Below are 24118 nucleotides of genomic sequence, written 5' to 3' on the forward strand. Positions count from 1 at the left end.
ATAACATTCTCGTGTTATGGAAGACCATGCTGGGCTGGGCTTAGTTGAGATAACTAGGAAATTTTCTGAGTCCAAATCAAGGAATTTCTCCCATCTTCCCCCTGGAAACTGCAAACTACCTCGCTTACTGGGTTGGGAATTGTTTAATAATCCCAGCAGTGCCAGAGCAGGTTTATATAACTTCTGTAACAGAAACACTGGGAATATTTTCTTTTAAGTTGTAGACAATCTGGATACAAAATAACAATCGACTCTACATGGATGCATTCATCTGAGGCAAAGCACAGGGAGTGCAGTGTAGAAAATACACTATGGACACCTTATCTTTATGAGATTTTCTGGTAAATATATTTCTATCCTGGAATTTCCTCTCTACCTTCCTATGCACCTCCCTCTTTCTTTCTGTTTGCTTTATTTTGTCATTTAGAATAAAATATCCCAACAATAATTTTGCAGAACAATTTTTTTTGCTGTCATTGCAGCTACAAGGATGTGGGTTAGATCCTACTAATTTTTCTGTTGGTTAAGAAGGGAGGGGGGGTTCTCCTCTGAGTGCCCAAAAAGGCTATGCTGTGTGAATCATGGGAGCTGCATGGACAAAAGCCAGGTGGAATGGGGGATGCAGTAAAGACAGGAATTGGGGGAGACTGTTGAGTGAAAAAGCTGGCAGGAATGTTGAGGATTAGAGCAGATTTTTGAGTTTCATGAACACAAGGTTCTATCAACAGTTCCACTCAATTTTGCTTAATTCCACTCCTCACTGCAATGCTAGTTCTGCATGGCTTGCCCATGCAAGTAGAAATCACCAAAAGAATCCATGCAGGCTCAATAAATAGTTTAAGAAGGGAAACCTCTTAATAGGAGGGTGCCAGTTTCCAACAGGATAACAGACAAGTCCCAGTTAAATGCACCTGTTTCAGCAAAGCTTCATCAGTGCATAATGTAACCATCTATGGACAATATGAGATACACTGGCAACTGCTCTTTGTTCTCTCTACCTGAAGGAAAAGGCAATAGTTCTTTTGGTGATTCCTTGCTACATTCCATGTCCTCTGTTTGTTGGCTGCGTTGTCCATGCAGGTGCCCTGATTCCTTTCAAAACCTTTTCAGTACTGAAAAAGGGCCCCCACTTCCTCTGTTGCAGGTGGAAAAGTTGGCGTGCTTTGATCCACTGACTCTGTTCAGATATGATAAGTAAGCAGACTCCTTTTTCGCTTCAGGGGTGTGTTTTTAACAGGTCTATCTGTCTATCTGATGCAGTGAGGTGGGACTGGGGCTGGGGAAGCAAAGGGGAAGGAAGGCAGGGAGTGGCCAAAGGGAAACCAGTCATGACCAACAAGCCACAGGTGAGTACAAGAAATAAAATGATTCTGAAAAAGCAAGAGAGAAACACCAAGAAGAAAAGACAGAAGTAGGGCCATTCCAGCCCAAAGCACCCAGTGCCGCGTGTGTGTGGGGGGGAAGGGGCAGTGTCGGTGCTGGTGCCGGCGCACCAGTTGGCGCATGCACATGGCGCTGGCTGCTTCGGGCTGAAACGGCTGCTTTGGCGGCCGAACCGCATAACCCTAATCCTCCTCGGTATCTGTGACCTTAACAAATGGCTCAAACAAAGGGGGAAGAGGAAACAAACCCAATCCAAAAGGTACTGTGTATGCTGTAAGGATCAAGGAAAAGCCAAATAAACTTTATATCAAGGGAAATATTTACGACATGGTGTACACAGAGATAGGACTGACAACCTAGGGCCTGAATATCAGGCAACATGAAGAATAATCTGTAACAAGCTTTACAGAAGCTGTTCTGATGTTTGAATTTTTTGGGTGCTTCTAAAAACTATGGTAGACACGGACTACTGATGCGTAAGAAAGGCCTTTGTCTAGGGTTGGGCGCTTCAGTGCCCGAAACAGCCGTTTGCTCCCGCCGTATCCAGCGCCTCCCCGCAGAGGGGAAGGGGAGGTGCGGGCCCATGACTTCCCCCTGCTTCGGACACCAAAACGCCCAACCCTAGCTGAAACATATATGGTCTTGTGTTGGCCGTTTGATATTTTCTTTTAAAAAAAATCTGTTTCTTTAGTTAGAAAGACAGTATGGGTACAGGAAATAAAAGGGAAAGGGAAAAGGGGGTTATAGAACATACTTGCTTGTGTCAAAGGCAATTATGAAGTACGATTTATAAGACAGGAAATATTTTCACTTAGATCCCCTTGGTTATAAATTTTAAGGTTTTAGCTATAACATACCTTGCATCTATTGAGACACGATTGTATTCAACAGTTTAAGTTCCAAACTTCATAATCAGGCTATTTTGACTACATCGTGGGTTCCATCATTACTACAAATTCAATATGACATATTTTTGCCATTTACACGTATTCATTAGAACCTTCAGCAGGTAAAAATATATCTCAAGGCGCAAAGGAAGGTCAGCTCCATGTCTCATGACTGGAACCCATTTGTATTCAAGATGTTACATTCATATCACTGGTTCTGTGCTTGTGGGATAACGGAGTGCTGGTGGCTGATTCACATGCAGGATTGCCAACTCTGGGCTGGGAAATATCTGGAGTGGAGCTGGAAGTGGGAAGGAGCTATGGTGAGCAGGGACCTTAGTGGAGTATGATGCTGAGGAGTCATGTCCTCTGGGGGACTGGCATCCCTATTCACATGCCAAAGTGATCCCAAAACCAAACAAATCAATGCAGGTAGACAAGGGGAAAGCACCCCCATAATGGCATCAGGTGAGCACAAAGCAGCCTGTTTGTTTTCTAACCCTCTCCCTCATTTCAGATGCAAAATGTGATCCTTGAAGGAGCAGATGGGAAATCAAACGGAAATCAGAGAGTTTGTCTTCCTGGGCTTCTCCCATTTCCCCAGGCCCCATGCTCTGTTCTTCCTTGTGTTCCTGACCATGTACGTCTCCACCTTGTTTGGGAACGGCCTCATCCTGGCCACGGCTTTTCTGGATTCCAGCCTCGATACGCCCATGTACTATTTCATCCGGCACCTCTCCTTCCTGGACATGTGCTACACCTCGGTCACTCTGCCCCACATGCTGAAAAACCTGTTGGCAGAGTCAAAGGCCATTTCCTTCGAGGGCTGCCTGGTCCAGCTTTACTTCCTGGTGGCCTTTGTGGGAGTGGAGTGCCTCCTGCTGGCCGTGATGGCCTACGACCGATACCTCGCCATCTGCCGCCCCCTCACGTACAACCTCCTCATGAACCGAACATTGTGCGCCCAGTTGGTGGCTGCCTCGTGGGCCTGTGGTCTCCTCAACTCGGTCCTGCACACAGCCATGACCTCCGTCGTGCCCTTCTGTGCCTCTCACAAGCTGGACCATCTGTTCTGCGACGTCCCCCAGTTGCTCAAACTCTCTTGCGCGGACACGCTCACCAACCAAATCACATTACTGCTGGTAACCATGTTGCTTGGCGTCAGCCCGTTCTTCTGCATTGTGGTTTCCTACGTCCACATTGTTGCAGCTGTCTTGAGGATTCGCACGTCCCAGGGCCGCCACAAGGCGTTCTCCACCTGTGCATCTCACCTCACGGTGGTCACCTTGTTCTACAGCACTTGCATGTTTAATTACAACCGGCCCTCTTCTAAGCACCCTGCATATATAGACACTCTGGCCTCTGTGCTTTACAATGTCGTGACCCCAATGCTGAACCCCATAATCTACTGCCTGAGAAACAAGGAAATGAAGGTGGCTCTCAAACTAGCGCTGAGTCCCAAAAAGTCACTGTTCCCTTAGCTCCAATAGTGGGCCAAATTCCTAAAGGTTTGCTGCTGGAGAATACTGTAAGTGTCATATGCTAAGGACCTCAGATATACCACAAATGTCTTTGCACTGTATGTGTTTTCATCCTACCTGGTGTGTTTCCTGACCTCTAAAGCACATCACACCTGGTTATACGCTCCCTTCATCTTATACAATCAAGCTATTCTGTCCACTGGACTTTCACATTGATGACCCCACAGGCACACCTATTCTTGCTGAAATCTAAGGACCAAGTGGTCTGTGATGACAGGACTTGCCTATATTTACACACATATAAGGCAGAAACAAGAGCCTCTTGTGGCGCAGAGTGGTAAGGCAGCTGTCTGAAAGCTTTGCCCATGAGGCTGGGAGTTCGATCCCAGCAGCCGGCTCAAGGTTGCCTCAGCCTTCCATCCTTCCGAGGTCGGTCAAATGAGTACCCAGCTTGCTGGGGGGTAAACGGTCATGACTGGGGAAGGCACTGGCAAACCACCCCGTATTGAGTCTGCCATGAAAACGCTAGAGGGCGTCACCCCAAGGGTCAGACATGATCTGGTGCTTGCACAGGGGATACCTTTACCTTTACCTTTTAAGGCAGAAACGGGACACAACCTGTCAGTGAAGCTAGCAGCCAAAGAGCAAAGAAGCTGACAGTCTGAGGCTATAACTATGCTGGACAATTATTTCCTTTAGCTGTGAAAAGAATCACTGAAAAAATTGGTCTTTGTAGGTAGCCTCTCAAAGCTCATTTGTGTAGAAAGGCTCTACTAGGCACTCTGATCCCCGTTTCATAATTTTTGTATTGAAACTTGGCTTACTACATATTGGGTATGTATTGATGCTCTGCTTCTCTGTCGTGGAGACTGCCTAAAAAGTTAGTTTTTGCATTTAAATTGGATTATTACTGTTATATATTTTTGTGTAAGAGCCTCTTGTGGCGCAGAGTGGTAAGGCAGCAGTCATGCAGTCTGAAAGCTCTGCCCATGAGGCTGGGAGTTCGATCCCAGCAGCCGGCTCAAGGTTGCCTCAGCCTTCCATCCTTCCGAGGTCGGTCAAATGAGTACCCAGCTTGCTGGGGGGTAAACGGTAATGACTGGGGAAGGCACTGGCAAACCACTCCGTATTGAGTCTGCCATGAAAATGCTAGAGGGCGTCACCCCAAGGGTCAGACATGATCTGGTGCTTGCACAGGGGATACCTTTACCTTACCTTATATTTTTGTGTAGTTTGCTACTAGGACCTCAGTAACAGCATTAACTACTATAAAGGGACTCTGGGAACTTACTGGGGCTCCAGGGTGCCTGGATGTAATATCTGAAAAGAACTCCTATATCATCATTCCTTGGTGATGGTTCATTTGTGCAAGGCCGGATGTTTTAGGAATAAATTTGGCGATCACCAGGGAATGATTCCATGCAAAGCTGCTTCCTGTTTCCTTGTGTTCATGTGAACGTGCAAAGTACAGACATGATTTCGTGATAGCACTTATTTTATTTATTTATCCAATTTATATGCTGCCCTTCCCTGAAGGCCCTGGGAAGCTCACGTTTGTAAAAACGGATTTAAAACATTTGCCCATGAAAATGTTAAACAGACATTACACATTAAAACTGTTGATATTAAAAACTTAGGAGCTCACTAAAATTGTTTCCATTTCTTATGCCTCTGGAGTACGGGAATGAAGTGCTCCATAGGGGTTAGTGGGTGGCATCTAGATGTTACTCCTGCAGCGGTTCTGTCAGGTACCTACCTGACCTTTGAATGTTTATGTCTAGGATGTGATTAGCCCAGGACGCTGTTCCCAATTCGTCTTCTGCCAACTCACCTCCCATTAAAAGGAAAAGTTTCCAAAATAAGCTTGCAGGACTCAGAGTATGGCCAAAGTCTGTCTAGTAAGACAGTGGCCAAGTCAATGGATGCTTGAGGGACAACCACCAAGTTTACTTGGAAATGTTCACCAACAGCTGAGTGCAAGAATTGCTCTGCTGTATTCCACTCATTTGCTCCACTAAGGCAGGGGTAGTCAACCTGTGGTCCTCCAGAATGTCCACGGACTACAATTCCCATTAGGAATTGTAGTCCATGGACATCTGGAGGACCACAGGTTGACTACCCCTGCACTAAGGGTAGAACCTTCTGGTGGTGTACGAAATTCCTTTCCCCCCCAGTTAGTTTGTTTGTAGGAGGGCAGCTGTTGATGGTGACTCTAATGGTGACTCCACCATGGACCTGGTGGAATAGCTGTGACTTATAGGCTCTGATCTCACTTGGGAAATCATTCCACCAGGCTGGTACCAGGCCAAGAAAGTCCTGGCTTTGGTTGAGGCCAGTTTAATTTCTCTGGGGCCAGAGATCTTGAGCAGGTTTTGTGCTCTCAATCTCAAACTTCACTGAGGGGCATAAAGGGGGAAGAGGTTCCACAGTTACAAAGGGGCTTAAAGGTCAACCTTGAACCTGAATCATCTTCAGTCTGGAGGCAGAACATTTTGGTGAGCACTGGTTGAATGTGCTCACCCCATCTGGTTCTTGTAAGAATTCTGGCCGCTGAATTATGGACCAGTTAAAGTTTCCAGATCAAGAACAAGGGTAGTCCTATGTAGAGTGAGTTGCAGTAGTCTAGTCTGGAGGTAACCATTGCATGGACCACAGTGGCTACGGTAGACACCGGCAGTTCAGGTGCTAGCTGCTGCTGCCCAAGAAGGTGATAGAAAACCTGGTAGGCAGTATTTGTAACTTGAGCCTCCTGATAAGGAGAAGTCCTAGATCAGTTTTGGTCTCACCCAAATTCCTGGGGCTTAGAGACTGCAGTACATGATGTCTCAGACCAGGAGTAGCCAAACTGTTGTTATGAAAAACAAAAACCAAACCAATAGTTGTTTTACAATGCCCAGATGTTACAAACCTGCCTGGAAGCACAGGCAAAAATCACCGAAAACATAGAACAGAGGATTGCACTTTGCCCTTTTCCTCACTGCATAAGGTTCCACTCTTCGCTTTACCTTGGATCCTTGAGGTATAGCTTCAGTGAGGCACAAGAAACACAAGAGGCTGAAGAACAATAAAGTTTACTTCCTCAGATATATACATATGGATATATCAATCTCAGTGATTGCCCAGCCTTGCCCATCAGGGCTCCACAAACTTAAGCAGGTTACAAAGAAAAAATGGGTCAGCCAGAAACTCAGCCAACATGCGGTCAGCCAAAAACTGTCTCTGATGCACAGAGACAAAGACTGGGAACAAAGCCTCTTCCTTCTTTTCCTGTTCCAAGAGGGAAAAGGGCATCACAAGATGTCATAGTCCCATTGTATACGGCACTGGTCAGACCACACCTGGAGTACTGTGTGCAGTTCTGGAGGCCTCACTTCAAGAAGGAGGTAGATAAAATTGAAAGGGTACAGAGGAGAGCGACGAGGATGATCTGGGGCCAAGGGACCAAGCCCTATGAAGATAGATTGAGGGACTTGGGAATGTTCAGCCTGGAGAAAAGGAGGTTGAGAGGGGATATAAAGGTAAAGGTAAAGGTATCCCCTGTGCAAGCACCGAGTCATGTCTGACCCTTGGGGTGACGCCCTCTAGCGTTTTCATGGCAGACTCAATACGGGGTGGTTTGCCAGTGCCTTCCCCAGTCATTACCGTTTACCCCCCAGCAAGCTGGGTACTCATTTTACCGACCTCGGAAGGATGGAAGGCTGAGTCAACCTTGAGCCGGCTGCTGGGACTGAACTCCCAGCCTCATGGGCAGAGCTTTCAGACGGCTGCCTTACCTCTCTGCGCCACAAGAGGCTCTTGAGAGGGGATATGATAGCCCTCTAATTATTTGAAAGGTTGTCATTTGGAGGAGGGCAGGATGCTGTTCCCATTGGCTGCAGAGGAAAGGACACGCAGTAATGGGTTTAAACTACAAGTACAACGATATAGGCTAGATATCAGGAAAAAAATTTTCACAGTCAGAATAGTTCAGCAGTGGAATAGGCTGCCTAAGGAGGTGGTGAGCTCCCCCTCACTGGCAGTCTTCAAGCAAAGGTTGGATACACACTGTACTTGGATGCTTTAGGATGCTTAGGGCTGATCCTGCGTTGAGCAGGGGGTTGGACTAGAATGGCCTGTATGGCCCCTTCCAACTCTATGATTCTGTGATTCTATGATTCTATTCCCTGTCCAGTCTGCTCTAATCCCTTGAATTGGACCTTTGGCACAAATATCTGAACTAACTTCAAAAACTGACTTCAAAAACAGTTTGCAACTTAAGCTCAAGACGCTTCATAGTTAATTGCCCCCTGGGGACTGGGAGCTACAGCTCCCTTCAGTTGCCTTCCACACATAGTACATCAGAAGGACCTCCTCGAATGTGATCTGTGAGGAAGCCTCCTTGCCTGCCAGCGAAGGTAAGTTGTGGTGTGGGTAGGGGGCTAATTTGAGGGAATTTCACCTCTGTCATTCTTCAAGGAAAGCTGCCACTTCCTTCCCAGTTCTAACTTGGCAGGGCTAACTTCTTGCGGGTTACGTGAGCCTCAGGGATGGACCCAGCCAGATTCTTTACTTCATCCAATTCATCTCTTGTCCTAACTGCAGCCTCTGTTCCACGTGGCTTTCGGGCCTGCAGGTCTCAGGATATCCAGCCCAGCATTTCTGCGGGAGTCAAAGAGAGGCATTCCTCTCTTTTTCATCAGAAGAAAAGTTGGTGGGCTCCCACTTAAAGAGCAGTGAAGTATTTCGGGTCTGTCCAGTCTGCATTCCAATCTGACAGGGAGCAAGCCACTCGATCGGCCTGGCCAGCAGAGAAGGACTCAGTGCAGGAGTTGTGACTGTTGTGTGTGCCTGATGTTGGCGAGCATAGGTGCATGTGAACTGAGTATAGTCATGCTCCTGATTGGGTCTGCAGCCTGTAAGAGTTGTAAGTTGGGGTTCTTAAAAACTAGCTTAGTGTAGTGTATTTTCACCTGCCATCTGGAAGATGAAGATGAGGATCTTGGAGGTGGTTGGCAAGAGGTAAAGAAACACACCATGCTTGCTTCAGCAGATGCTGTCCTCTTCTCACACCAAGCATAGCTGGGGAACAGGGTTCTTCCCAGAGAAATGCTGGTTGGATCCAGAGCTGTCTCTGCCTGAGCACGAGGCACTTCTGGGGATGACAGATGGATTTCCAACTTACTTAGATATTTATTCCCTGAACTGGACGTCCCAAGCTACTCTGATCTTGTCGGATATTGGCAGCTGAGCAGGGTCAGCTCTGCTTACTGTTAGAAAGAAGGCCAGGGTTGCACCATAGAGACAATGTGGTTTAGTGTTTAAGAGCAGCCCCCTCTGATCTAGAGAATCAGGCTTGATTCCTCCTGCTCCACATTTAGCCTGCTGGGTGATCATAGGCCAGTCACAGTTCTCCACTTAACAGGTCCACTCAACAAGACTCAGCTGTTCTTAATTGTTATCTGTTAGGAGCCGGTAGGGGTGGTGCTCCGCCTCTGAAGTAAAGTCCCATTATCTGGTCTTGGGGTTGGGGGACCCCGATGGTACCTGGATTTTGGCCACTGTGTGATGCAGTGTTGAACCTTGTCTGTACTTGATGCACAACAGATCAATAGCAGAGTGTACTAGAAAACAGAGTCCAACATGAAATTACATTGGTTGATAAAGTGGTACGGAAAAATAATCGATTCATTTGAGGCATTCTGTATGTGAATGATGGAAACATGTAAAGGCAGGGTACTCTGAGGCAGTACTGATGAGGTAAAAGGAAATCAGATTGTGAAATGTCAGCTTCATATTTTTTTAGTTCTGTAAATGTGACATGTAGTGGCTTTCTCTTTTCCACATTCTGTAACGTGTGGTGCCTCTTTATTTTCTGAATAAATACGGTTTTACTATAAAACATAAAACTGCAAATGTTTAATTTCTGCTCTTATTTCTCTTCTTAATGCTTTTCTTTTGCATTTGTCATTTGTGTGTGTGTGTGTGTGGGGGGGGGTAATCTTTGTGGCTAATATGTGGTTATGTGGACTCATTGTGTAATTAATGCAGCTTAATTTTAAACTGGTGAGGAAGTTTTGAGGTTCTCAGAACGAGTCTATAGCTTAGAGAGGAAACCCAAAGAGATGGAGGATGGAAGAGTCCTCAAAGTCTATGGTAGTTTGACGATGGAGATGATGCAGACCTCATTTGAGTCGATAGTGCTCAAGGCAAACTTGATTTTAGGTTGCCCCAAGGGCTGAAATATGGATGCCAGCCTCCAGGTGGGACCTGGGGATCCCCTGGAATTACAGCATATCTCCAGGCAACAGAGATCAGTTCCCCTGGAGAAGATGGAAGCTTTGTGGGGCGAGCTGTATGGCACCATACCCCACTGAGACCCCTGCCTTCTCTAGGCTCCATACCCAAATCTCCAGGGGTTTGATACCAATGAAAGGGTCATTACGTCCAACCTGTACCTGGCAACCTCCCCCCACCCCAAATCTCCTGCTGTTGGTTGCAAGGACAAGGGTGGGGGGGCAAGAGTGTCAAGAAATGATGGTTCCTTTGCCAAATATAAAACCCAGAAGTACTTTGGATCTGTCTCCAGCACCTAATGGACAATATGGATCCTTGAAAGGGCGATTCAAAGAAAACTATCCCGCCCTGGCGGGAGGATGGAAAGGAGGCTGAAGTCCAAGGGTTGAGCCTTCTCTGCCTTACAAACTTGCTGGGTGATCTTAGGAAAGGGTTTTAAAAAAATCATCTGCCTCCTAGTTTCTAATATTACTCTCCTCTCCTATATCTCAATGCTGAAACAAGATAAGGTATATCAAGTGAACACTAACAATGCCATATAACTGCAATGTATTTCTTCTGTTTGCAAAGCTGGGGATTGATTTTATGTGCACTGGGGCAGGTAAGCATAAAAACCAATCTGGGTAGTGTCACCTACTGGCCAGAGCACCTATAAACACCCACCCCCTCAACCAAAGTCCCATCTACCACATCTCCCTTTCCTTGTCTTGGACGGGACCCACCTGTCCCAGTCTTGGTGCATCTGTCACATGCATCAGCAATGATTCACTGGATCTGCTCAGCGGCTGAATTTGGGAGTGGAAGTCCCTGGCCTCGGCTCATGGGCTGGGACTGTAGCAGGCTGCAGTTCTGCATGTGCCGTCCACATCACTGTCTCAACACCATTCAGTCCAGAGTCCAGAATTGCCCACATTGCCACCTGCCGGCAGCCAGGAAAGACCTGGTAACCCTACTAAACAAGCAGAAAGAGCAGCTTACTGCTCAAGGTGCCAACTCCAGAGTAGGAAATTGTTGGAGATTCTGTGGGTGGAGACTGGAGAGGCTGGGGTTTGTTGAGGGAATGGGGCTTCAACAGGATGGCTCTCCAAATGTCCATGGACTGCAATGAGCCCCTATCATGGACATCTAGAGAGCCACAGTTTGGCCAATCCTGCCCTAAAGTCCACCCACCAAAGCCATCTCAAGATCAGTTGTCATGCCAGGAGATCTCCAGGCTTCACCTAAAGATGAGTTGGCAAGCCTACTCATCAGGTCTAAGCCACATCTTATCCTTCCATTCTGCTTCCTTTCAGCCCCCTGTGTGATGAGACTCTCCAATCAGACTACAGTCCATGAGTTCGTGTTTACAGGATTCTCCCGAGCACGAGAAACCAACCTGTGGCTCTTTGCTGTGGTCTTCACCATGTACCTCATCACCCTGGCGGGCAACATGCTCATCATTACAGCCATCCGTATCGACCCCCGGCTCAACACACCCATGTACTTTTTCCTGAGCAATCTCTCCTTCTTGGACATCTGCTACACCACGAGTGTGGTCCCCCAGTTGCTGGCCCACTTCCTGACCAGCCACAAGACTATCTCCTTTGACCGGTGCATGGCTCAGCTCTACATCTCTCTGTTCCTGGGAAGCACTGAGTTTATCTTGTTGGCAGCCATGGCCTACGACAGATATGTCGCTGTCTGCCACCCCTTGCATTACAAGGTCATCATGAGTCCAAGAGTGTGCACCCAGCTGGCAGTCATGTCGTGGTTCATTGGCTTTCTCAATGCGGTGGTGCAGACGACATTCACCATGTGCCTTCGCTTCTGCAACCTCAACACCATCAACCACTTTGCGTGTGAAGTCCTGGCTGTGGTCAAGCTGTCATGTTCAGACACTTTCGCTAACGACATTTCACTGATGGTGGCCGGAGTCCTCGTGCTGTTGATTCCCTGCACCCTGGTCATGCTTTCCTACGTGTACATCATCAGCGCCATCTTGCGCATCCGCTCTTCGGAAGGCCGGCACCGAGCCTTCTCCACATGCACCTCTCACCTGACCGTTGTCATCCTCTGCTATGGCACAGCCATCGTTGCTTACCTGAGTCCCAAAGACAACTCTGTGCCCAACCAGGACAAGATGCTTGCTTTCTTCTACGCAGTGGTTACACCCATGCTCAACCCGATCATCTACAGCCTAAGGAACAAGGACGTCAAAGGAGCCTTGTCTAAAATTGGAAAGAAGTGACAGCAAAAGGCAGCCAAATTGTATTATTTTGGGAAGACTCAGTTTGTGCCAAAGCATTCCCCTTCTAAGGCCATTGATAAGTGTACTTCTACATAGGATGGCTCCATCGGGGTGCCATCCTATGTCTGATGATATGGGAGTGTCCTCTTTCTGTGCCCACTGATAAAGAATGAGTGAGCAGTTAACTGGGCAGCTCAACAGAAAGGACTTGTATTCAGAATGTGTATATTTTCTGAACTGGTTGGAGGCTCAAATCCTGGAGTGGTCTACCTCTTCTTTAATGAGAACTACCTTCCAGTAAGGAAGAAATACAAGCCTAGAGCAGCTTCTAAAATCTGCTGGAGGTGCAGGAGGACTGGATCCAGCCAGCTTTTTTGCTACAGTTTGGCCAGTCCTCGTCATTAAGGAAGTCTCTGTCCATGGATATCCCATGATCTCCACCATAGCCCTTTGGGTGGCCAGAAGGGACTTTCTCCTCTTGTATGCCTGTGGAAAAGCTGGCCAGAGCCAACAAAAGACTGGGTCTTTCTTTGACATCTGGCAGCACATCCAAATATTTTGATGAGGGGACCTCTGATTCTTGAAAGATCTTGTTGGTCTCTAATGAGATACTGAACTCAAGTCTAGCTCTAAAAGAGTTTTGCCATGAGAGAGTTCAATCTTAGGATAAAAACAAAGGATACAGTGATCTAGGGATAGGTCTGCTGGAATATTTCCCCCCAAACAGTCAGAGAAGAATACAAACACCTTATAAAGAATAGCAGCTAGAATACAAAATTTAACAACACCAGACATATGTCTACACAGGGTGCTTCTGGAGAAATTATTTTACTTATTTTACCAAATTTATATCCACCTTTCAGTACTCATAAAAGTGAGCATGGCAGCTAATAAATTGACGCAACTTCATATAAATTTTCATGAGAACGGAAACATGTTCAAGTCTGATTTATTTATCGTATGCCAACTTTTATTCAGTTTGGGAAGGAGAATGTTTATTCATTGATTTGATTTGTGTCCTATTTTTTCTCCCTAATGGGAACCTAAAGTGGCTTACGGTGTCCTACTCACCTCCATCTCCCCTTCACCACAACCCTCAGAGGTCGGTTAGGCTGAAAGAGTCTAGCTGGCCCAAGGTTATCCAGTGAGCTTCTAAAGCATGGGTGGGGATTCGAACCTGGGTCATCCAGACACTAGCCTGACATTAAGCTTCGTATTTCAGACCACCCTTTCATATGGATCAAATCAGTCACCTCTTACATGCTGATTTCACAGTGCCCCATTCTCTGATTGCTAATGTCACAGGAGGCGGCTCTCCTGCACCTGCCTCAATTGATGAATACTGGAAGCATATGGGAAGACCTTATCACAGAGGCCCTTCAAACATTCCACTCATGTATTAAAGCAGGGGTAGTCAAACTGCGGCCCTCCAGATGTCCATGGACTACAATTCCCAGAAGGGGCTTCTGGGAATTGTAGTCCATGGACATCTGGAGGGCCGCAGTTTGACTACCCCTGTATTAAAGGGTATGGGAGTGGAATTGACCCTTCTTAAGCCATCCTAAGTTTCATGTATGAGGGAATCACTAGGAGAGAGGGGGAGGTCAATTATATCCCCCCCAAGAGCACTATGGTCAAGAGACCACAACCTGCTCAGGGTCCCTGGCCCCCCAAGAGGTGAGACTGGCCTTAGCCAGGACCTTCTTGTCCCTGGTCCCAGTCGGGTGGGAACACAGATCCTCCGCCAGTTCCGTAGGGCCTGTAAGATGGCACCAATCCGCCCGGTCTATGGTTGAGCCTGGGATTCAACACCTATAAATAATTGGCTGGACTCGCCAGGGAAACACTTGCTAGAATGCTGAAGAATATACATTATTAATTTAGGTTTTTAGACTGCCCTTCCATATGGATGTGAGCAGTTTACCTAGAACACCATACAGTAATTACACAGAACATCGTAACAAATAGAACATTCATACTGAGGATCGATTCATCTATGCGAACAATTTGGGCTGATCCTGCGTTCAGCAGGGGGTTGGACTAGATGGCCTGTGTGGCCCCTTCCAACTCTATGATTCTATGATTCTAAACACCTCGGTGAGAATTAGACTGGCAGATGTACAGCTGTTTCAGGTGTGAACGGCTGCTTCGGTGGCCAAAGCGGCCAACCCTAGTGATAACTAGAAAACGTTTTTAAATGAACATGCGATTTTTACCTTAATACACCATCTTAATGCAATATGATTGTATTTTATCATTGATGTTACTTGCCCTGAGCCTTATGGGAAGGGTGGAAAAATAACAATAACAATAAAAAAAAGTTATTCTTATAAATTATTCTGTGTATGTTGTCCCTGGGAATCAGTGGGGCAGATTTGCAAGGGGATCTCTGTATCCCAGACCTGAAAAAAGGGATACATCTTCTCAGAAAAGGGATAGTTGAAGCTAAAGAGGTGCTCCCTGGAGTCCCCGTCGAAAAAGGAGAGGTTGCCACGGTCATAGTCCAGGCGCACGCTGATTCTCTGTGGTGACTTCCACAGGAAAAGAGTGGTGGAAGGCGTAGTGGAGACCCTGTACTCTCCCTCGCTCAGCTGCAGTACCCAAAACCCCTGTTCGGCTGTTATATAGAGGTACCACTTTCTTTCAACCGATTCCCGGACAGCACCGACGGACCAGCTTTTGGCCTTGCCCACATTCACCACCCATTCCAGAACCCCAGAGGTGATGCCTTCCGCTCCCAGCACACACGGTACAAAATTGAATCGCTCGGGGTTGTCGGGCAGGGGCTTGGCTTGTTCTCCCAGACGGACGCTCTTCCGGTCTTCCGAAAGGATAAGCGTGGGGAAGGCTGTTTTGGGATCCAGCGTCACCTCCACTTTAGAGACAGAGACAGGGGCAAAAGGCAGAATTTCAATGTTCATCCACTGAAGAAACTATTCTTCACACATTTTTACCTGTTACTCTTATGAGTGGCGTCCAAAGAGGTATAAAATGTTTGTCAAAACCCGTTTGTTTTGCCATTGTCAGCACTCTGCAAGGTGCTCTTCTGGCTTTCATCCTGTTTATTGCTGTTTGTTTTGCTGTAGCCTAGGTTAGGGGTTAGAATGATAGAACGCTTTAAGCTACAGGTCAGATTGGGGCGATGTTGTAGGGGGGTGAATTATAGTACTTGCCATTTGTTTTCCTTTTTTTGTTTTTGGTTGCTGCACTTTCCTATCTCTTTTGTTCCCAGGAGAATGTTATGTCTCTGATCGACAGCCTGGACATTTGCGCTCAAACTGGTACTGACAGGGGCTTGTGGGCATGGGGGATATAAGCAAACCTATGGCCATCTTTCCTTAGTCTTGGCAAAAAGCTTGTTGGAGCAGCTCATCCGTCCCCAATACAGTAAGCTTTTTCTTTTTGTAGCAATCGGCTGAAACCGCACAATGTGATGGCCACTTGTAGCAATGATTTTCCTCTCACAATGACCCCTGCGGAGCTCTCTGTGGATTAGAAATAAATATGGCCTGTATGGCCCCTTCCAGCTCTATGATTCTGTGAAATATATAGACATTTCTTTTTAAGAAATGCTCCTGTTGTTTTCTGTCCTTTGGACGTGCATCCGGATTGTGCTACTAGCTCTGATCTTGTCAGAGCTTGGAAGCTTAAAGAAGGTTGCCCATGATTAGTATTTGCATGGGAGACCACCAAGGAAGAACAGGGTTGCTATGCAGAAGGTGGCAATGGCAAACCTACTCATCTGTTGCCTTGAAAACATCCTGGTCCTGGGGTTGCCACGAGTAAGTTGTGACTTGATGGCAGATAATTCTGATTATTATAGGTATCATTAAAAAAAAATTCTTCCCCACATTGCAAACCATTTTAAACACTGGCCATTCTGGAAGATCAGCAAGCGTTTTCTCTCTGTTGTTTTACTGGAGGCATTGTACATGAACAAGGTGTCCTGCAATCTGGTACGTTTTCTTCTCTGCTCTGCAATGAAATTCTCATTGCGCGTGTAAAATGCTGTCTAGTTGCAGCTGACTTATGGTGACCCCAGAAAGCGGCTTTCTAGGCAAGTCAGAAGCAGAGGGGGCTGGCTTTTCCTCTGCAGTCCGCCTTGGTGGTCTCCCATCCAACTACCGAACCTGGGTGTAGTCTGCATGGGGCTTTTTACCCACTCGCAGCTTGAATAAATCCCTCCCATCTACACTGAATTCTATTTCCATTTTGATTTTGGGCACTTTAAATTTTCCCTCTGTAACATACATGATTGATCCGCAGTGATCCCACCTTTTCCCCATGATATCTAGAAGTGGATATAACCCTCAATATTTGAAAAACTGGAATCAGGAAGTGTGCATATTTCTCCTTTTTGTGAATTAATTTCCTTCTCTGTGCCTCGTAGCAAAGCAGTCTTCCTTGATTGGCCAGGGCGTCAGTTTAAAGACTTCCTGGTTCCTGGTTGCAAGGCTTCCCTCCCTGTCTTAAAGTGACTGCATTCCAGAAACTTAAGTTCTCTCTGCAGAGATTTGCCTCTTGGATTTATTTCCCCCTCCTCTGCTGTCTCCAACCCCCCCCCCCCCCATTCAAGAAAAGAAAGAAAGATTCCTGCTGCGCTTAGTTCCCTTCCCCGCTTTGACCTTCCCCAATCAAGTGCAGAACATTTTCTGTTTCAATGGGGGGGGGGGAGATAGAAGAAGACCCGAGTTCAAATCAATCTGAATTCAGCAGGATCCACAATGGAAAAAGCAAAGTGAGTGCAGAATCAGCCCAACTTAGCTTCCAAGGTATGGCTATATGATCCTCATAGCAGCAGGAAAACAATGGCGCATTTCCACAGTGACCCTCCACCCAGGAGCATTTGACTCCCCCCCCCCCAGAAACAGACCTTTCTTTGACGTTCCGAAGAACCGGTTATACAAATTGGACTCTATCTTCTCTTCCCGCTTTTGTTTTTCTTCCTTGGTCGAAGGCACAGGTTTTACAGGCTGGAAGAAACCTGGCGGAAGCAAATGGTGAAAATATCCAGGTAAAGATGAGGGAGGGAAAAATTAAGTGTCTTCTACAGACTGCTGGTGTCTTCTACAGATTCCTTGACTGGGGTGAGGACATGGATGCTGCCCTCCTTGAGCGGCTTGATAGAACATCCAGAAAACAGGACCTTATAATTATGGGTGAGTTCAATTTCCCCAATGTATGCTGGGAAACAAACTGTGCTAAGTGTCCAGAATCGTGCATCTGACCTACCTGGCCAACAACAAGAGGCTCGGCCATACTCAACTTAATACTAACCAAAAGACAAGAGCTGGTGGATGGGGTGACAGAGGTGGGGGGGAGGATGACCATGTTCTCCTAGAATTTCTTTTGAGATGGGGGGCTAAGGAAGTTTATAGTCAGATGTGTATGCTAGACTTTAATAAACTCAGACATGATGAGAGTCATCCCATGGACAAGAATGTTGAATGGGAAAGGAGCAAGTGATGGGTGGGCTCCCCTTAAACAAGAACTATTGCATGCTCAAGCCATGACTATTCCAACAGGATGGATACATGGCAGGGCATCCAAGAAGCCTATTTGGATGAACAGAGAACCTCAGGAGGAGCTAAAGAATGAAAAGGAAATGTTCAAGAAATGGAGGGAAGAGGATCTGCAGGTTACAAGACACTGTAGGTCAGCCATCAGAGAGGTCAAAGCCAGGAGGGAGCTGATGCTGGAGGGGGAAGCTCACTACAACAAGAAAAGCTTCAGATATGTGAGGAGCAAAGATGCTGTTGGGTGAAGATGAAGAAACTCTGACAGAGGATGGAGAGAAAGCAGAAAGTTTCAGTACTTATTTTGCCTCTGTGTTTTACCAGAATATGGATATATCTAGAGATGGTAATAGGCAGGGTATAGTGTAAGGGAGGTGGATTGACATGGACAGAGAGATCATTGAGAGGCCCCTGGCTGCATTGGATGAGTTCACATCCCCTGGGCCAGATGGTGTGCATCCGAGAATCCACAAAGAACTTTCTGGAGAGCTTGCAGAACCTCTGTCATCATTTTTAGGACTTCTTGGAGGACTGGAGAGATGCCAGAAGACTGGAGGGAAGTGAATGTTATCCCACTCTTCAGAAAAGGGAGGTGAGCTGACCCAGGAAACTACAGGTCAGTGAGTCTGACCTCAGTTGCAGGGAAGATAATAAAACAGATTTTAAAGGGGGTGCTCTGCAAACATCTGAAGGACAATCTGTCAATCCCAGGAGATCAGCATGGATTTGTCTCCAACAGGTCCTGCCAGACCAATTTGGTTTCCTTCTTGGACCAAGTGATGGGCTTATTTGATTGTGGAAACTCAGTTGATGTTATTTATCTGGATTTCAGAAAGGCTTTTGACAAGGTTCCCCATGATGTTCTAATAGGTGAACTAGAGGACCGCAGACTGGATTTGCGGATGGTTAGGTGGATAGGAAAATGGCTAGAAAACCGCACCCAGAGAGTGGCTGTCTGTGGTATTTCATCAGATTGGAGGGAGGTGAGCAGTGTGGTGCCACAGGGCTCAGTACTGGGTCCCATATTTTGCAACATTCTTATAAATGATCTGGATGAGGGGGATGGAGAGATTCCTCTTTAAATTTGCAGATGACACCAAATTGGGGGGGGGGGGTAGTGGACACCCCAGAAGATAAAGAATGTAAAGAGATCTGAACATGCTGGAAAAGTGGGCAAATGAGAACAGGATGCAATTCAATATATCTGGGCCACGAAAATGAGAAGCATGCATATTCTGGTGCCAGTTCTGGTGCAAGAAGAGCTGTTTTTTTTGTACAAAAAAAGAGCTGTTTTTTTGTAAACCCTTTCACTACCTGAGAGTCTCAAAGTGGCTTACAATCGCCTACCCTTGCTCTCCCCACAGCAGACACCCTGTGAGGTAGGTGGGGCTGAAGGAGCTCTAAGAGGACGGTGACTAGCCCAAGGTCGCCCAGCTGGCTGCCTGGGGAGGAGTGGGGAATCAAACCCAGTTCTCCAGATTAAAGGCTGCCTCTCTTAACCACTTACACAAAGCTGGCTCTGCAGGGGAGATAGGACAGGGGTGGGCAAACTGTGGCCCTCCAGATGTCCATGGACTACAAGTCCCATGAGCAAATGCTGGCAGGGGCTCATGGGACTTGTAGTCCATGGACATCTGGAGGGCCACAGTTTGCCCACCCCTGCGATAGGAGATGCCACAGAAACTTGAAGTTCCAAATTCATCTGAATGTGTCCTCTCTGAATTTCTTGTCTAATAGACACTGATGAGCCAAGGTCCTTAGCAAAATGGACGGAAGGCCTGCAAAGGAACACAGCCTCAGAAAACCAAGCGGTTGAGCTCCTTTTGCTTACGTGCCGGCATCTCCCGCTTGATTTTTGCGGACAGATTTTTCTTGTTTATCCTGTCCAAGATTCGGACTGTCATCTGCAGTGCCAGGGCCTCCTCGTACGCTCGGACCATGAGGCGGGCTATTTCGATGACATCGGCCTTCTCGGTCTTACAGCGCCGAATGGGCCTGTAGCCTTCGTCAAGCGGGTACTCTTCGAGGTGCATCTTAAATTTCTTGAATTCCTCCTTTGTCAGCTCTTCCAAGTAGTCCACCAATGTGCAGCAGACGCTGTCGGCCATCTTGGACCCTGGCAGAGGCTTCTGGAATGGAGAAAGGCAGCTATGAATACTCCCAAAGATGTATTCAGTTATGATTATATGACCATAGAAATCTGAATGGGCTGTGATTGAAAGCTGGGAGAGAAAACAGTACTGAGGTTGCCATCCTCCAGGTGTGACCTGGAGATCTTCTGGTATTACAGTAGAATTCCAGGTACAGAGATCAGTTCCCTGGGAGACAATAGATGCTTTGGAGGGTATACAGTATAGCTTTTTACCCTGCTGAGGTCCTTCTTATCCATAAGCTCCACCCTCCCCGAGCTCCAACCCCCAAATCTCGAAAAATTGCCCAGTCCTGAGCTTTCAACTCTACCCTACCTCATGCTGCTCCTTGGAAGCATATTCAGGGGCCAGGGCCAGAAGGAGGACCCCAGACTCACAGGGTCAGTTTTAACTAAGGTTAATTAGTGAGGCTTGGACTGCTTCCACCGGAAAAGAAGAACTGGGGTTTTTATACCCCACTTTTCACTCCCCAAAGGAGTCTCCTTACAAACCCCTTTTCCTTCCTCTCCCCTGGGAGGTAGGTGGGGCTGACAGAACTCTGAGAGAACTGCTCTGAGAGAACAGCTCTAACTGTGACTACTAGCCCCAAGTCACTCAGCTGGCTGCCTGTGGAGGAATGGGAAATCATACCCAGATTAGACCGTGCCAGTCTTTAAGCACTACACTGGATTCTCTCCATTAGACAACATAAAGCCCCCTCCCCCAGCTTTTTTTCCCTCTTCAAAAATTTATATTCTGCTTTTCTCCATGACCCCAAGGGACTTTTCACATCCTCATCCACGTAATCCACCCCACAGTCCCCTGGGGAAGGAAGGTAAGGCTGACGCTCTGTACCACGCCCAGGGTCATCCAGCCGGCCTCAATGGCAGGAGGGATTTGAAGCCAGCCCTCCCATGTTCCAGTCCCACATTCCGTGACACCACAGACTGGCGGCGCATCCAGCCAATGGCGTATCTAGCTCAGTAGGTTCCCCTCTTGCTCTGATGGAAACTGAAACACTTCCTTTGAAGTCAAGGGGTGAGGGTGAGGTGGCAGCAGGGGAAGCAGTCCTGTCCCCATTCATGTCACATGAAGCCCCAGGGGTTATCTGCGGGTGAAAACACCACTTCATAAAATAGTTTCAGATCCTCATGGTTACTGAAGAGGCTCAAGTCTGTTTCCACGTTCATATATTTCTTTCCCTCTTTTTCTCCAAGCAGCTTGCAAGACCATTCCCCTCTCAGAGAACGACTGGCCCAAAGTCACCCGGCCCCTTTCCAGAGTGGGGATTTGAACCCGGCTCTTTCAGATCCGACTCCAAAATTGCAACCACTTCACCACGCTGGCTCTTAATCCCATTAGTCACCATTTGGTTAATTCAATCAGGGTTTCATGTGATGTCTGAACAAAGCTCTGTCTCTCTCAAAAAACCTTATGCTGGAACTCTCAAAAAACCTTATGCTGGAAAAAAGTATTGCAGGTTCTGCTGGATTTTTAGCAGTAAGTTAGTAAACGGCAGCATGAAAATATCCAACAACTGTGCAGTCTAGTGAAGCCAATTCAAGAGCCTTGCTAGAATAACAAGCTGATTTATAAGGTTATCAGGTTATACTGTGTTAGACTGTTGGCCTGCCCAGATCAGGGACTCCCCAGAACAGCCTTTCTCAACCTTTCAACCATAGAGTAACTCAGCTGGCCATGCCTCCCTGTCATGCCCCTAGAAGTTTCATGTTTACAGTGTACATGGCATCACTCATCACTCATAAAATAAAATGCTTGTTAAATAAGAAGTGAGTTTGATTTTTGTTTGTGCAGTACCTTGCCTGAGCAAAACAAGTTAAGGATTCTTTCTCAGCTGTCCTAAAGCCACCTTGCAAAGTAGCAATTCTCAGGGGAAATGACCTGTACGATCTGGAGATCACTTGTAACTTTGGGAGATCTCCAGGCATCACCAGGAGGTTAGCAATCCTACCAAGACCCGAGAATATATTATCCCAGGATTGGAAATGGCTGCAGAGTAAGGGGAATCTGTGGGCAGGCTGTGCCCAGTCCTTGCACTGGATCCAGGCGTAGCAGGTTCCAACATGAGATGCCAGGCTCCAGGTGGGAGACCTGGGGATCCCCTCCCAGCTCATCTCCAGAGTACGGAGATCAGTTCCCAAGGAGAAGATGGGTAGACTCTGTGGCCAAGTCCTCTCCTGCTTGAAAATCTGGATCCTTGGCTCTCAACAGCCTTCCTCCGGCCGTTTTCTGCCAGCCCGGCTCTAAGAAGTAATTCTGAGAGGGGGAAATGGAAACTGTGTGTGTTTGTGTGTGTGTGTGTGGGGGGGGGAGTGCAGCTGATTCAGTCCTTCCCTCCCACTCTTTTTCCATTGCAGGTGGACAGACAGATGAGCACAAAGCCACTGTGTCCTCCTGGCTCCTCCCCAGGCTCCTTCATTTTTAATATAAAATTAAATCCCACCCCTCCCCCGGAGTAACCCGCGGTGCCTAATAACCCCGGTTGAGCCTGCCTGCTCCGCAGTCTCCGGAGGGGAGCTTTCCCCATCACTGATCACAGCGGGATCCTTTCGTCTGCAACAGCTGGAGACTGGACTGGGAGCTCGAAGCAGCTATTTTACCGCTGAACCAGCCCCCTCCCGTCCCGTCCATAAGCCCTCCAGCCCAAGATTAGGAGACTCCTGGGGGAAAAACTGGCCCTTAAGGAAGCTCACCTCTCTCAATGGTCCCTTTTGCCTCTGCTGCGGCCAGAGAATGAAAGCGAAAGTCCTGTGGGAGGGGGGGGGGGGAAGTCCCTTTCTCCTTCCCTGCCAAGCTGGATGATGCTGAAGGTGGGGGGCGTTTCCCCTCGCAGAAGCGAAAGCGGCTGAGCAGCAAGGGACACGCTGGAAGCTGCCAGTCGTCGTAGCCGCCCAGGGCAAAAGCCAGGAGAGACGGGCTTGTTGGGACCGACCCAAAGAACACAGAGAGAACGAGGGTCGTGCCTGGGCATCCGCGGCGCATTCCCCGCTCCTCCCTCCACATGCGTCCAGCTGGCTGACTTTGGGCCACTTGCCGTTCGCTTAGGACCGTGCTCGCTGAGCTGTTCTGTGCGTTGTGGGGAGAGGAAGGGAAGGCTATTGGAAACCCCTCTGCGACTCCTTTAGGTAGTGAAAAGCGGAGTATAAAAGCCCATTCTAGAGATCCGTGTTCTTGTCCTGTTTTAGGATTGCTTAACCTGACCCATGCTTTTGCCAAATGTCTTGCTTGGCTTTGGCTAAGGTCGTTTTCCACTGCCTCCTTTGTGGTTTTATCCCTTGCAAGTGTTTAATCACTTGGACCTCGCTTTTGCTGTGCTGAGGCCTGTTACAAGGAATGCAGTGTCTAGAAGTTTGGGGCCTGGGAAAAGGTAAGCCTGACACATCGGTCTGCGGGCCAAGATTTGAATGTGGGGGTGGGGATGTAAGAGCATCATATTTTGCTTGTAGGTCTGTTCTTTAGTTCAGCAAGGAAAAGCCTCGTTCCCTGTTTATTTGTCTTCTTTTACAATAAAGAGATTCTTTTTCTCCAACAAGCCTGCTTATTGGGGCCTTATAAACCCACCGTCCCGTTCATCACTTCCTATGTAATGTTGCCCTCTTGCGGTCCTTTCTTGTCATTGCGTGTTCGGACTCTTAATACTGGCTTTTCTGTTGCATTCTTCGCCATCAAGGCTGGCAGTCGGGGGGGGGGGAGGGTTTCTTTTCCTTTAAGACAAACTTCCTAAACCAGAGTTTTATATATGGTCATGTCAACCCAATGGACAGCGACGGACCTGGAGGGGGTGGGAAGGGGAGGGACCCTGGGTGGGCACATCTCCTATCTCTGCTTCCCAACCATATTCTGCACGATTGCGCCACTTCTGAAGTTTCTCAAAGCCTGAGGAATGTTTCAAGGGATTCTCAGTCGCAGAGACGTTGAGAAAGCGCACTTTAAGAGCTGCCTAGCAGGCAGAAATACAGCTGGTTCCCATGGCTTCTCTTCTGTGTCGGGCAATGCGTTCATGCAAGATTATCTGCACTTCAGGAAGTTCTGAAAGCAACCCTGTCCTTCGTTTCATTTTCCCTGATGATGGTAACTGCCTGGAGGAAACAAATGTCCTTCTTTTTAACAGAGGCTTTATGGCTATTGTTTACCTGGTGATGCTATTGTATCTCTTGGCCATGAAAAGCCCCAGCTGCCCATTTCCACAAATGAAGCCTCT

General features: G+C 47.5%; 3 protein-coding genes across 3 annotated transcripts; 2 read left to right on the forward strand and 1 right to left on the reverse strand.

Annotated features, from left to right (window-relative positions):
• Positions 1-222: 222 nt before the first annotated feature.
• LOC143825517 (olfactory receptor 5V1-like) lies at positions 223-3751 on the forward strand. Its single transcript, XM_077313544.1, has 2 exons — positions 223-341; positions 2788-3751. The coding sequence occupies exon 2, from the start codon at positions 2816-2818 to the stop codon at positions 3749-3751; it is 936 nt and encodes a 311-aa protein (XP_077169659.1). The 5' UTR covers positions 223-341; positions 2788-2815.
• A 7576-nt stretch (positions 3752-11327) lies between these two features.
• Positions 11328-12251, forward strand: LOC143826214 (olfactory receptor-like protein OLF3). The gene has a single exon (XM_077314897.1). The coding sequence runs from the start codon at positions 11328-11330 to the stop codon at positions 12249-12251; it is 924 nt and encodes a 307-aa protein (XP_077171012.1).
• A 1464-nt stretch (positions 12252-13715) lies between these two features.
• On the reverse strand, positions 13716-22860 carry LOC143826213 (E3 ubiquitin-protein ligase TRIM39-like). The gene is made up of 4 exons (XM_077314896.1): positions 22611-22860; positions 19599-19896; positions 17125-17235; positions 13716-15126 (listed from the first exon to the last, which is right to left on the reverse strand). Exons 2-4 carry the CDS (start codon positions 19873-19875, stop codon positions 14579-14581), a joined length of 936 nt encoding a protein of 311 aa, XP_077171011.1. The 5' UTR covers positions 19876-19896; positions 22611-22860; the 3' UTR covers positions 13716-14578.
• Between the last annotated feature and the right edge of the window lie 1258 nt (positions 22861-24118).

Source organism: Paroedura picta, chromosome 16 (assembly GCF_049243985.1).
Source record: "Paroedura picta isolate Pp20150507F chromosome 16, Ppicta_v3.0, whole genome shotgun sequence".
Taxonomy (NCBI): domain Eukaryota; kingdom Metazoa; phylum Chordata; class Lepidosauria; order Squamata; family Gekkonidae; genus Paroedura; species Paroedura picta.

What these genes read in the sequence shown, in the direction of transcription:
- LOC143825517 (XM_077313544.1), top strand. Translation starts at nt 2,816, where the DNA reads ATGGGAAATCAAACGGAAATCAGAGAGTTTGTCTTCCTGGGCTTCTCC.
- LOC143826214 (XM_077314897.1), top strand. Translation starts at nt 11,328, where the DNA reads ATGAGACTCTCCAATCAGACTACAGTCCATGAGTTCGTGTTTACAGGA.
- LOC143826213 (XM_077314896.1), bottom strand. Translation starts at nt 19,875, where the DNA reads ATGGCCGACAGCGTCTGCTGCACATTGGTGGACTACTTGGAAGAGCTG. An exon ending in CAAGCGGGAGATGCCGGCAC is followed by an intron (nt 17,236 to 19,598) that starts GTAAGCAAAAGG and finishes TGCTTCCGCCAG; the next exon opens with GTTTCTTCCAGCCTGTAAAA. An exon ending in CTTCGGAACGTCAAAGAAAG is followed by an intron (nt 15,127 to 17,124) that starts GTCTGTTTCTGG and finishes CTGTCTCTAAAG; the next exon opens with TGGAGGTGACGCTGGATCCC.